Source organism: Rhineura floridana, chromosome 4 (genome assembly GCF_030035675.1).
Source record: "Rhineura floridana isolate rRhiFlo1 chromosome 4, rRhiFlo1.hap2, whole genome shotgun sequence".
Classification (NCBI taxonomy): domain Eukaryota; kingdom Metazoa; phylum Chordata; class Lepidosauria; order Squamata; family Rhineuridae; genus Rhineura; species Rhineura floridana.
The window spans coordinates 112,116,659-112,131,408 of record NC_084483.1 but is presented as its reverse complement, the minus strand read 5'-3'; the positions used below and the strand labels follow the sequence as shown (position 1 = coordinate 112,131,408).

The 14,750-nt window shown below is 46.4% G+C and overlaps 1 protein-coding gene across 2 annotated transcripts in view; it reads left to right on the top strand.

The window, feature by feature from the left end:
* EPM2A (EPM2A glucan phosphatase, laforin) overlaps positions 1-13,721 on the top strand; it is a 63,098-nt gene extending 49,377 nt beyond the window's left edge. Inside the window, exon 4 of one of the 2 annotated variants that reach the window (XM_061624050.1) lies at positions 8,429-13,721. In XM_061624050.1, coding sequence (XP_061480034.1) covers positions 8,429-8,616 — 188 coding nt within the window. In that variant the 3' untranslated portion in view covers positions 8,617-13,721. Of the gene's footprint in view, positions 1-8,341 lie in introns of both variants that reach the window. The other variant, XM_061624049.1, reaches the window with a different exon arrangement.
* Positions 13,722-14,750: the final 1,029 nt, after the last annotated feature.

Sequence of the window (14,750 nt, the reverse complement as noted above, 5' to 3'; positions counted from 1 at the left end):
TTTTTGATGCAACAAACTAATATGACCACTCCACATGAATTTCAAATTGCTTTGTGATGAAGACAATTACACCTTTGTTTTTAATGTTACAGGAGTAGCTTCTAGGCAAAATCAATATGTTTCCATAATGGTCTTCATGTTTGCGTTGTTTCAAGTCACAGTACTGGAACAATTTTTTAATGTATTTGGTACTTATTGCAATATTTGTTTCCTGCCTTTTTTAACAAAAAGGACTTGCAAGGTGCCTAGCAGTGAAAGATGAAAAATACACAATGAAGACAACAACTGCAACAAAATAGACAAGCAATAATCAGTAAAATCAAATTAACCAACAGTAAGCAAAAGAACAAGAGGAAAAAGAAAAAAAGAAACCCAGCAGGGCAGCCAAAGGAAGATACCCCTTCAAATTCAAAGTGCCCTCAATGCTCAGCTGTTGTCTGGAGGTTAAAAGTCCACAGAAGGGAGGGAGCTCTTGCGCTTTAGTGCCTCTGTTGAACAGGTCCCAACCTGGAAATCCCTTTCATATCTTAACTGGCAAAAGGAGCAGAGCCTGCGAGCAACGTGTTAAGATACACATAGGTTTGTGAGGGAGCAAGCAGTCTGTTAAAAAACTGTTAAAAAACGGAAGGAGGAAGTCGAATCTCCGGTAAAAGGGGTTGAGGTCCACTCAGCCTTCCATCCATCCGTGGTCGGTAAAATGAGTACCCGGCATATGCTGGGGGGTAAAGAAAGGCCAGGGACGGAACTGGCAATCCCACCCCATATATATTGTCTGCCTAGTAAACATCACAAGACGTCACCCTAAGAGTCAGAAACGACTCACACTTTAAGTGCGGGGACACCTTTACCTTTACCTTTACTCAGCTAGAACACCTTTTTCCTAGATATACATTGTGAAACCTTGCCAATTACAAATGTAAACAACAGCTATTTTGTATTACATTCACAGTAATTTACATGTTGAAATGTTGAAAAATATATTCCCTAATCCAGTAAGGGAGATCCATATGCAGAGGTAGGCTTCTGTTTATGTAGCTAATATGGATGTAGATTTGCATCTGGATAGGCTTGTTTGTTGCCGTGCTCATCTAATCTCCATTAAACTGGCTGAAGGTATTTATTGATGCAGGTGGGAAGGTACCTCCCCACTGAGAGCCACAATTGGTTCCACATCCTGCTGAATCATTGCTATAACTACCAAAGCTTATCTGTCATACTCATAACTGAGTATTCCTGGCATGTGCTTGTCTCCTGAGCACTTCCAGAATAAATAACCTAGAGTAGGGCACATTTTTCCTTCAAAATCTTGGCCTCAACCACACATTCAGTGTCAAGGTGGGATAAAGGGTCATATTACCACACTGTCTGCTTGGATTCATGTTCCTAGGTATGATATAGTGAAACTACTAGGGGTGGCTAACCTGTGGCACTCCAGATGTTACTGGATCATAATTCCCATGATCCCTGACCATTGACCATATTGACTGGGGCTTATGGGAGTTGTCTGGAGAACTATAGGACAGCCACTCCTGTACTAGAAGCAACAAGAATAAGGGTAGATAAGAGATGTTGATTCTACACACACACCCCGCATTTCAGGTACAAAACACCTAAAGGGGTGGCTTGCCTTTATGAAGAGATTTCAGTATATAAAGTCTGGAGATCACTATTTATTTAGTTTTTATTTTGTAGTATGTGCAGTTTTAATATGTTCTTTAGTTGCAGCTGCAACAAAACGTTGCTCATTATTATCTCATGTGAAACATAATCCCATTATTTTCAAAATTCTGAAGGAATATTTTGGTGTTTTCTACATCATTATTATCAACCTCCAGGCAGTTGCCAAAGGGCTATAAACTAATGCTAGCCATTTAAAGCAGGGAGCACTGTAACATTTTTATGCCCTTACTCTTCATTTCTATCCTCTCACTGGCAGAGAGAATCAGATTTCTCCATCCTTATTAGCGACACTGAATCTTTTACTAAAGGACCAGCCTTGAGAACAGGACAAAAGGGCAGCATTTTTCTGCTCTTCCAGCATTTTTAGAAGTGCACTATATTGTTTGTCAGATGGCAGTATGGAAAACATTGAAGTGTTTGATTGTGGAGCAGCAATAGCCAATCTGTGAATGAGCCAAATATGGGGGCATAGTAGGGAAGCACAGTTACTGGATGTGTGTTTCTGTTCACTGCAGCCTGTCGCACCCCACAGCAGTATGTCTGCATGCCAACCCCCCCTCTCTCTCTCACACACACACGTCTTTCCCCTTCTTCACCTGTATCTTTTGTCTGACTTTTTGTTTATTTTGAGCCCTTGTGCCCTGTGTTTTCTTGTATGCAGAGTTCCTATTTGTAGTAAGGTAGACTATGCATCAAAATAAGGTTGGCTACAGATGCTAGGGAGGAGAGAGCTTAACAACAAGCCTGGGTTAAGATGACATTTTATTTATTTATTTATATCTGTTTATTTATTTATTAAATATATATCCTGCCCTTCCTCCCAGTAGGAGCCAAGGGCAGCAAACAAAAACACTAAAAACACTCTAAAACATCATAAAACAAACTTTAAAATATATTAAAACATCTTTAAAAGCATGTTAAAACATCTTTTAAAACATTTTTTTTTAAAAAAAAGCTTTAAAAACATATTGAAAAGCAGTTCAAGCACAGATGTAGACTGGGATAAGGTCTCTACTTAAAAGACTTGTTGAAAGTGGAAGGTCTTCAGTAGGCACCGAACAGATAATAGAGATCGTGCCAGTCTAATATTTAAGGGGAGGGAATTCCAAAAGGTAGGTGCCACCACACTAAAGGTCCTGTGTTGTGTGGAACAGACCTGATAAGAGCACATTACAGTAATCCAGCCTGGAGGTTACCAGTGCAATGGACATCAGTGGTCAGGCTATCCCAGTCCAGAAATGGCTGCAGCTATCTTACCAGCTGACGCTGGTGAAAGACACTCCTAGCCATTGAGGTCACCTGGGCCTCTAGCGACAATCATGGGTCCAGGAGCACTCCAGACTATGAATCTGCTCTTTCAGAGGGAGTACAACCCCATCCAAAGCAGACAACTGACCAATTATCTGAACTCGTGAACCAACAACCCACAGCACCTCCGTCTTGCTAGGATTCAGACTCAGTTTATTGGCCTTCATCCAGCCCACCACATGAGTCCAGGCACCAGTCTAGGGCTTGCACGACCTCTCCTGATTCAGATGTTACAGAAAAATAGAGCTGGGTATTGTCAGTGTACTGCTGATACCTCACTCCAAATCTCTTGATGACTGCTGCCAACGGCTTCATATAGATGTTAAACAGCTTTGGGGACAAGATGGTACCCTGCGGCACCACACAGCACAACTGCCAGGAGGCCAGAAGACAATCACCCAATGCTATTCTCTGAAAACAACCCTGGAGATAGGATCAGAACCACTGTAAAACAATGCCTCCAGTACCCATCTTACCAAGTCGGCCCAGAAGGACACCATGGTTATTGGTATCAAAAGCTGCCGAGAGATCAAGTAAGAATAACAAGGTTGCACTCCCCCTGTCCTTCTCCTGATAAAGGTCATCCATCAGGGCGGCCAAGTCTGATTCAGTCCCGTAACCAGGCCTGAACCCAGACTGGAATGGGTCAAGATAATCTGTTTCATCCAGGAGCACTTGCAATTGCTGTGGCACAACCCTTTCACTCACCTTCCCTAAAAAGGGGGTATTTGCAGCTGGGCAGTAGTTGTCACAAACCAATGAGTCCAGAGTAGGCTTTTTCAGGAGCTGTCGGATCACTGCCTCTTTCTGGAACTGCTGGAACCACTCCCTGCCTGAACGACCCATTGACCACACTCTGAATCCACTCAGTCAAGCCACCTCAGCAAGCTTTAATAAGCCAAGAAGGGCAAGGGTCGAGAGGATATGTTGCTGGCCGCATTGTCACAAGCATTTATTTATTTATTTATTTTATTTTTTTAAACTTATATACCGCCCGACTAGCAATAGCTCTCTGGGCGGTGAACATAGATACAATAAAATACAATATAATACAAAAACATCAGTCTAAAATCAAATTTCACAATCTAAAAACAGCAAAGGCTAAAATCAAATTACAAACATTACAATCATTAACAAAAAATTAAAATGCCTCGGAGTAGAGAAAGGTTTTAACCTGGCGCCGAAAGGATGATAGTGTCGGCGCCAGGCGAACCTCCTCGGGGAGACTATTCCATAGTTCAGGGGCCACCACTGAGAAGGCCCTTGATCTTGTCACTGCCCTCCGGGCCTCCCTATGAGTCGGGACCCGGAGGAGGGCCTTCGTAGCAGACCGTAGTGTACGAGCCGGTTCATAGCGGGAGAGGCGTTCCGACAGATATTGAGGTCCCACGCCGTATAAGGCTTTATAGGTTAATACCAACACTTTGAATTTGGCCCGGAAGCATATTGGAAGCCAGTGCAAGCGGGCCAAAACAGGTGTTATATGGTCAGACCGCTTCGTTCTTGTTAGCAGTCTGGCCGCCGCATTTTGTACCAGCTGTAGCTTCCGAACCGTCTTCAGAGGTAGCCCTACGTAGAGCGCATTACAGTAATCCAAACGTGAGGTTACCAGAGCATGTACTACTGATGTAAGATCCTCCTTACTCAGGTAGGGACGTAGCTGGGCTACCAATCGAAGTTGGTAGAACGCATTCCATGCCACCGAGGCTACATGAGCCTCAAGTGACAGGGAAGAGTCTAGAACGACTCCCAGACTACGAACCTGTTCCTTTAGGGGGAGTGTAACCCCATCCAGGACAGGATATGTATCCACCATCTGATTGGAAAAACCATCCACCAACAGCATCTCAGTCTTATCAGGATTGAGTCTCAGTTTGTTAGTTCTCATCCAGTCCATTGTCGCGTCCAGGCAACGGTTCAGCACATTGACCGCCTCACCTGAGGAAGATGAAAAGGAGAAGTAGAGCTGCGTGTCATCAGCGTACTGGTGACAACGCACTCCAAAACTCCTGATGACCGCACCCAACGGCTTCATATAGATGTTAAAAAGCATGGGAGACAAAACCGAACCCTGCGGGACCCCACATTGGAGTACCCACGGTGTCGAGCAATGTTCCCTAAGCACTATCTTCTGGAGACGGCCTGCCAAGTAGGAGTGGAACCACTGCCAAGCAGTGCCTCCAACTCCCAACTCCGCAAGCCTCTCCAGAAGGATACCATGGTCGATGGTATCAAAAGCCGCTGAGAGATCAAGGAGAATCAACAGAGTTACACTCCCTCTGTCTCTCTCCCGACATAGATCATCAAACAGGGCGACCAAGGCCATCTCAGTGCCAAAACCGGGCCTGAAACCCGATTGAAATGGATCTAGATAATCGGTTTCATCCAATAGCGCCTGGAGCTGGTCAGCAACCACTCGTTCCAAGATCTTGCCGAGATATGGAACATTTGCCACTGGTCTGTAGCTGCTGAAATCCTCTGGGTCCAGGGAAGGCTTTTTCAGGAGTGGTCTCACTGCTGCCTCCTTCAGACAGCCAGGGAGCACTCCCTCTCGCAAGGAGGCATTTATCACTTCCCTGGCCCAGCCAACTGTTCCCTCCTTTCCAGTTTTTATTAGCCAAGAGGGGCAAGGATCTAGTACCGAAGTGGTTGCACGTACCTGTCCAAGCACCTTGTCCACGTCCTCGAACTGAACCGACTGAAACTCATCCAACAAAACATGATAAGACTGTGCACCAGACACCTCACTAGGGTTAACTGCTATAAAATGAGAGTCTAGGTCCCGACGAATGCGTAAGATCTTATGCTGGAAGTGCTCAGCAAACTCATTGCAGCGGGCCACCGAAGTATCTACAGTGTCCTGAAGGCCTAGATGGAGTAGCCCTCAGACAACTCTAAAAAGCTCCGCTGGGCGGGAGAGAGATGCCTTAATAGTGGTGGTGAAATATTGATTTTTCGCCGCCCTCACCGCTCCTATATACCGCTTGGTGAAAGCACAAACCAGCGTATAGTTGCATTCATCAGGAGTTCATCTCCATCTCCGCTCAAGCCGCCTCCTATCTTGCTTCATCGCCCTCAACTCTGGAGTATACCAAGGAGCTGAATGAGCTCTGCAAAGGAGAGGGCGCGCAGGAGCAATCGTGTCGACAGCCCGGGCCATCTCCGCATTCCCCCACCCTTGCGGAGGGAAAAGGTCGCTGAAAGTCTAAACTTCAGCAAGCAGTGATCTGTCCATGACAAAGGGAGAGATGTAAAACTCCCCACATCCAGATCACTATCCTCATGTCCAGTAACAAAAATAAGGTCGAGTGTATGCCCCGATATATGTGTTGGGCCACTAACATATTGGGACAGCCCCATGGTTGTCATGGAGTCCATGAAGTCCTGAGCCGCCCCAGACAAAGTAGCCTCGGCATGAATGTTGACATCCCCCAGTACTAATAGTCTAGGGGATCTCAACAATACCTCCGAGACCACTTCCGTCAACTCAGTTAAGGAAGCCACTGGGCAGCAAGGTGGGCGGTACACCAAAAGGATTCCTAGTCTGTCCCTCTGGCCCAACACAAGGTGCAAACATTCCAGACCAGTAGTTGTATGGACATGGTGCTTGGTGAATGAGATGGAACTCTTATAGACCACAGCAACCCCACCTCCCCGACCCTCAGATCTACCATGATGCTGAACCAAATACCCCGGTGGGCAGATCTGGGAGAGACTAACTCCTCCCTGTTCGCCCACCCAGGTCTCGGTTATGCATGCCAGATCGGCTGCCTCGTCCATAATCAAATCATGGACGAGGGGTTTTTTATTATGAACCGATCTGGCATTAAAAAGCAGCAGCTGGAGATCTGAGAGTTGGCTGAGAGGACAACCAACAACCCTGCGGGTATGAGAAGGACCGGAACAAGGCACAGCCACAACATGTCTGGGCCGCGTTCCCCTTACCTGGCACGTCCTACTCATAACACCATACCTCCCTCTGCCCGTCACTACGGCAATTGGGGCCCCCTCATGTCTCCCCACTAGATGGAAAGATCTCTTCCCCAGGCACATTATAAACTATAAATACAAAAAGAAAAATACAAAAAACTCAAATACATAAAATACACACTCTCACAACATGCATTCATATAAGCACCCAGAAAGAAAGCAGCAAGAGCAGCAACCTCTCCTTCCCTTGGGGCGATGGTCTCTTCCTCCTGCAGGCACTGGGTCTCCCAGGCCACCTCAGCCAGCCGGCTTATGTATCCCTCCAGAGAGGGACAGGTGGTAAGAATCAGTCCTGGCTGGCTGGGTACCTGGGGCCTGGTCCTGCCAGGCAGAAGTCCCTCAGGGAAGGGTGGTGGAGGTGGTGGTCCCGCATGCTAAACCAAACCTCAGCTTAGCTCAGCACAGAGTAAAAAGGACCAGGGAGATGCAAAGCGGCTGTGAGCTCCACTCCAGGAGCCCACATGCTCATGTAGTCCTGATAAACCATAGTTTGGCTTACCATGACATGTGAACCAGGCTGTTGTCAATTTTTTCATTATTTTCCTAATGATCCTCAACAGAATTCCCGTTTCACAGCAGCTGCACATTGAGTCAGCATTTTCACTGAGCTATCCATTCTAATACTCCAAGATCTCTTTCATGGCCAACAGACTTGAGAAATAATGGCAAAAATCTATTAATAAGGTTGTTCTTAACCCTTCAATCTTTTCATTATCATTGTTATTATTATTTTGATTATTCATTATCATCATTCATTATGCATTGTATTAATAGAGGATCCATTTATAATGGATTATCTCAGTGGTCCAGTTACCACCACTCATTCAGCACAAATGAGGCATACAAATAGTTTTGCAGTGGAACATAGCAAAATGTGATGTCGTATTGGTGTCGCCTGATGTTCTATTATGGAAACATAACAACAAATATTTAAGAATGGGTCATGGGTTTAATGAGACATGGCATGATTTTAAAGAATAGCCTGACAATTGTCTAAGAGGTTTCAATTAATTCAGCAAACAGAAATGCTCCCTTAAGGCCCATTGAGGTCAGCAGGGCTAAGCACATTATGTGGACTGTGGTCAGAGCCCTTGATAGGGGTGTAGGCTGAGAAACCACAAACTGAAGATCTCATAATTCTTTGTTGTTTTTGATGGGTTACTGTAAAGCAGTATTGATTAATTGTCACAAAAGTAAAAGAGCATTTCTGGTCCACCAGTGAAAATTCCTGCAAACTAAATATAGCCATATTTAGGACTAATGCATAAAGCATTTTAAAGATAAACTGCTATCAGTGTTTCTAACTTCATGTGAGGGTGGGGGGGATGCATTTGACAGTTTTTTGTCCTGTTTTTAATCATAGGCAGAGTACAGATGTTGCCTCAGGCTGTCTATCTTCTACATGGCCTTCTGGAGAACGGGCACACAGTCTATGTTCATTGCAATGCAGGTGTTGGCAGGTCCACAGCTACAATCTGCGGCTGGTTAAAATATGTGCTGGGATGGAACTTGAGAAAAGTGCAGTATTTTGTGGCCTCCAGGAGAGCAGCTGTCTACATCGATGAAGAAGCTCTGGTGCGTGCTGAGGAGGATTTCTTTCAGAAATTTGGACCTCTTCATTCCTCTTGCAAGCCTTAGCAGGAGAAAGAGGAAACTGCTGGAAGTACTGCCAAATGCCAATATATGAGAAATTGTGAACCTGGCTCTAAAAACAGTATTGCTGCCTGAGGAAATGGTGGGATGCTGATGATAACAACAACGATGTCTTCTGTCTTTTACATGTTGATTTTCCCCCCTAAAACACTTAAACACAATGGCTTCGATTCCGCTAAATGTGTGTGCAGCAGTCAGGGCTATGATTGTGTAGCTGTGTTGGAAATGGTGTCATCACATTGATTAGCTGTTTTACCCATTGATTAGCTGTTTGGGAAGCAGGCAGAATTTAATCCATCTTTCCCCCTCTCCTTCACAAACACCCATTATAGATTTTCTAATACGACTACACATATATAGCCCTAGCAGCTGGGAAGAGGAATGGCAAAGGAAGGAATGCCGAGTTTAGTATCTGTTTGTGCACTTAGTTCATCATCCAGCCAAAGGTATGCATATTCCCCTCCTAGTTGGATCAAAATTAAATTCTTATGAACTTCCTGCATATAAGATTCTCATATAATAACAGGGATGGATGATGTGAAGTGTTAAGGAAAAATGCTTGGACAGGAAGAAGTCAGAAAAGACGCTGTTACAAATCAATAAGTTCTTTTTTCCAAACCTGGGCAGTCTGGATTATTTGGTTATTTCGAAAGGAGCCTTTATCAGAATATTTGACAAATAGAAGTTATAATTCACTAATAGACAAAAACCCTTGTGGTTTAAGAATGTACCTATAGTCAACAGATATTTCTATCAGACTTTAAAAAGCAGGGAAATTGGACAGCTATACTGAATGTACCAGGGTAGCAGGAGACCTGACCTCTTCTCTGAGATATTGGACTGCCCTACAAATTTGTCAAAATGCAAACACAATTTGGGTTGGTCTTTCACAGTCCAATCCACTTGCTGTGTAGCTTGGAAGAATTTGGTAACATGTGCCTCTGATCATATTGTGAGTGGTGGCGGAATGGAGAATTACATTTTTGTATGTTTGTTGGTGTTCTTACTTTCCTTCTTTTCTGTGTTGCTACTGTTTCTATAGAGAATCTCACCTAGAAAATTATATTTCTCTCATTATTCATTGTAGAAATCTGTGTCAAATTTATATTTATTAATTTCAAAGCCTTTTTATTGGTCGATGTCATATGATAGTGAAGATAGCCTTTTTTATTTCAAACTGGAGGTTATGTTGTATTTCTATTTGGGGTGCATTAACAGTTGCAGCTGAAACTGCAGTTTGATGTAAAATCAGATGGATTACAATTTGTTGCTACTTAAGCAATGACTCTTGCTGTTGGAAAAACAAACTTGGCCTGCCCAAGATTTATTATTTATTTATTATTTATTATTTATTAAATTTATTAGTCGCCCATCTGGCTGGTTGTCCAGCCACTCTGGGCGACGTACAAGATAAAAAAAACCCAATACATTAAAATGTTAAAATTTAAAACCATAACAGTAAAAACCTAACCCACCCCAAAAGCCTGCCTGAAGAGCCAGGTCTTCAAGGCCTGGCGGAAGCTCATCATAGAAGGGGCATGGCGAAGATCATTTGGGAGAGAGTTCCACAGGGTGGGGGCCACTATTGAAAAAGCCCTCTCTCTAGTCCTCACCAGTCTAGCTGTTTTAACTGGTGGGATCGAGAGAAGGTCTTCTGAGGCTGATCTTGTTGAGCGGCATCCCTGACGATGCTGGAGGCGCTCCTTCAGATAGACTGGGCTAAAACCATGTAGGGTTTTAAAGGTCAAAACCAACACCTTGAATTGGGCCCGGTAAACAACCGGTAGCCAGTGCAACTCCTTCAGCACTGGAGTGATGTGATCTTGCCGGCGGCTGCCTTTAATCAGACGAGCCGCCGCATTCTGTACCAGTTGCAGTTTCCGGACCGTTTTCAAGGGTAACCCCACGTAGAGCGCATTACAGTAGTCTAGGTGAGAGGTGACCAGGGCATGTACCACCGGTGGGAGCAGATGGTTGGGAAGGTAGGGGCGCAGCCTCCATATCAGATGGAGTTGATACAGCACCACCCGGCTCACAGCCGAGACTTGAGCCTCCATGGGCAGCTAGGAGTCAAGAATGACCCCCAGGCTGCAGACCTGGTCTTTCAGGGGCAATCGTACCCCATTGAGCACCAGGTCCACATCCCCCAGCCTTCCCTTGTCTCCCACAAACAGTACCTCGGTTTTGTCAGGGTTCAGCTTCAGCTTATTCCTTCCCATCCAGCCACTCACCGACTCCAGGCACTTGGACAGGGTTTCTACAGCCAACCTCGGTGCAGATTTAAATGAGAGATAGAGCTGCGTGTCATCCGCATACTGATGACATTGCAGCCCAAATCTCCTGATGATTGCCCCCAGCGGTTTTATATAGATGTTGAACAGCATCGGGGAGAGGATGGAACCCTGTGGCACCCCACAAGTGAGAGGCCAAGGATCCGAGACCTCATCCTCCAATGCCACTCTTTGGTACCTACCAGAGAGGAAGGAATGGAACCACTGCAATACAGTGCCCCCCATGCCTAACCTCTTCAGGCGGTCCAAGAGGATAACGTGGTCAACAGTATCGAAAGCTGCTGAGAGATCAAGGAAGGTGCATTCGCCCCTATCCCACGCCCTCCTCATATCATCTACCAAGGCGACCAAGGCTGTTTCAGTCCCATGTCCAGGCCTGAAGCCCGATTGAAATGGATCTAGATAATCCGCTTCCTCCAAGTGCGCTTGCAACTGCTTTGCCACCACCCACTCAACCGCCTTGCCTAAGAATGGCAAATTTGAGACTGGGCGAACGTTGTTCAGATCTTGGGGATCCAAGGAGGGCTTCTTTAAGATTGGTTTTATTACTGCCTCCTTGAGCGCTGATGGCATTACTCCCTCTTTGAGAGATGTATTTACCACCATCTTGATCCCCTCACCCAGTCTATCTTTGCAGCTCATAATGAGCCACGATGGGCAAGGATCGAGTAAGCAAGTGGTTGGCTTTAAGGTTGAAAGCACCTTGTCCACTTCATCAGATGGAAGAAGCTGGAACCGATCCCACACCACCAGAGCACCACTGGTCACCTCTGGCTCGCTCACTGTGTCCACAGCGCATGGAATAGCACTCTTAATACGATCGATTTTCTCCGCAAAGTGTTTAGCAAACTTGCCACAGGAGGCCTTAGCATGTTCCATTGGTTCCGGAGCAACTGGACCGACCAGGCTCCAGACCACTTGGAACAGTCTTCTGGGACAGCACTCTGCAGATGCAATAGAGGCAGCATAAAAATCTTTTTTTGCTGCCCTTATTGCCACATGATAGGCTGCCGCAGCCGCTCTAACATGTGTCCGATCGTCGTCAGAGCAAGATTTCCGCCACCGGCGCTCTAGCCGTCTCACCTCCCGCCTCAGAATTCGCAACCGTGGGGTGAACCACGGTGCCGTCTGAGCTCTATTCAGGGGGAGAGGGCGTTTTGGAGCCACCCAGTCTAATGCCCCGGCGATTGCGGCATTCCACCCCTCCACCAGGGTCTCAGCCGAGTGGCTGTGTGCATGCTCCAGAGAGTCCCCAAGAGCATTCAGGAATCCATCAGGATCCATCAGACGCCTGGGGCAGACCATCTTAATAGGTCCTCCACCCCCACGGAGGGTTTGTGGCACCGAAAAGTCCATCCTCACCAAGTAGTGGTCTGACCATGACAAGGGGGTGATGGATGTACCCCCAATTTTCAGATCACTCCCCTCCTCTCCGGAGACAAACACAAGGTCAAGTGCATGACCGGCTACATGGGTGGGCCCCATTGTAATAAGGTGCAGCTCCCAGGAAGCCAAGGTTTCCATGAAGTCCCGAGGCGCCCCAGTAAGGATGGCCTCTGAATGTACATTGAAGTCCCCCAATACCAGCAGGTTTGGGGACTGTACACGCACAGCCGAGACCACCTCCAGCACCTCGGCCAGGGAGTCCGTCGTGCAGCGGGGTGGACGGTACACGAGCAGAATCCCTAGACTGCCCTTTGGGCCCAACTTCCAGTACATGCAGTCTGCCACCTTGGTCTCACAGAGAGGAGGTCTGGTGAGAACCAGGGACCTTCGGTAAATAACTGCCACTCCCCCTCCCCGACTACCGACCCTCGGCTGCTGTGTATACGAGAACCCAGCTGAACACATGACCGCAAGGATAGGAGCAGCAGCCTCATCCAGCCAGGTTTCCATAATACATGCCAGGTCCGTGCCCTCATCCAATATCATATCATGGATGAGGGATGTTTTTTGGGCAACAGACCTGGCATTGCACAGCAGCAGTCGAAGGCCAGAGTATGGAGTCAAGCATCCCCCAGCTGTCTGCTGGCTCTGGACAGGCCCGGAACAGGGGACAGATATTATGCATCTCTCCCTAGTTCCTCTTACCTGACATGACCTGCCCCTAGCTTTCCACCAGCATCTGCCGCCCAGCCTCGGTATACATTGGCCTCCCACCCTTCCCCCATCACTCCCCTGTGATTTACACATGCCCCGATGTAGGCTTCCACCACTCAGGCAGGCACCCAACCTTAAGACAGCCCCCCCAAAAGAAAAAAAGAAGAAGAAGAATGACCCACAACCAAGATGCATGTTTTCAGCCTGCTATGCTTAAACTACTCCACTTAAAGAAAGGTGGACATGGTCAATTAAAAACATAGAGCACACCTAGAATTTTGCTAAAATATATTTCACTTCCTACTCTTTTATCTTGTGCAAACTGAGACACTTGGAAACTATTCTGCAGAACAGTCAGTGCCATTATTCCACAATTGTTTTTGGAACTTTCTTTTAGTGTTGCAAAGTGTTGCTCTAGTTCACATATTCACAGCAACAGAAGCAAAAGAGAATTATTTATTATAGAAAACTTCACTAAAATTGCAAAGTAAATCAAACATATTTAAAGTGACTATCTGAACGATATCAACTGTTTTAATATGGTTGCTTTCTCCCTACTAAAACAAGATCAGCACAGGAGGGGGAGGAGTAGGGTAGGTTTGATCATTTGCATGTTTATTGAGTTCAGTGTGATTTACTACCGTGCAATCATGATTAAGATAGGTAAAACTGACCTTGGGGAGGGAAGCCTGGAGTGGGCAGGGGAGGAGGAAGGAGGAGGGGAGGAAAGGAATAAGTGAGGAGGAAGGGAGAGGAGAGGGGAAGGAGGGGAAAGGCAGGTCTGATTATTTGCATGCTTATTGAGTTCAATGGGATTTACTCCTGTGCAATCATGGCTAGGATAGGTAAAACTGACCATGGGGGAGGGGAGAGTAGAAGGAAGGAAGTAGGGGGAGAGGGGAGCAGAAGGAATGGGATGGAAAAGGAGGGGATTGGAAGGGGAGGGGAGGGGATTGGAAGGGGGATGGAAGGGGCAAAAGGGAGGTGATGGGAGGGATGAGGAGGGCAGGGCAGGTTTGATCATTTGCATACTTATTGAGTTCAATGGGATTTACTTCCATGCTGTCATCCTTGAAAATGAAATGGACTGCCTTCAGGTCAATTCCAACTTATGGTGACCCTATGAACAGAGTTTTCATGGTAAGCGGTATTCAGTGGTGGTTTACCATTGCCTTCCTCTGAGGCTGAGAGGCAGTGACTGGACCAAGGTCACCCAGTGAGCTTCATGGTTATATGGGGATTTGAACCTTGGTCTCCCAGATCGTAGTCCTAGGATATGCATAACTGACCATGGAGGAGGGTGGAGGGGAAGGGAAGGAGAAGGAGGAGGGGACTGGAAGGGGAGGGGTGTGGGGAAGGGAGGGGTGAAGGAAGGGAGAGGGAAGGGGCAAAAGGAAAGGGATAGGAGGGAGGAGGAGGGGAGGGCAGGTTTCATCATTTGCATGCTTTTTGAGTTCAGTGGGATTTACTCCTGTGCAATCATGCTTAGGATAGGTGAAACTGACCTAAGGGAGGGGTGGCGGAGGATGAGGGCAAGAAGGGGAGGGAAGGGGGACAGGAGGACATTGGGTGGGTGGGCACTGGGCACAGGAGGAGCCACTTTCCTTTCAAAAAGGAAAATATTGTGAACAGTATCATGTTTTTTCAGGGTTTCCACCACCTTTTTATTCTACAGCAGGCACATGTAGCCTCCCACCCAAATTTGCCATATCCACACCACACTGTTAT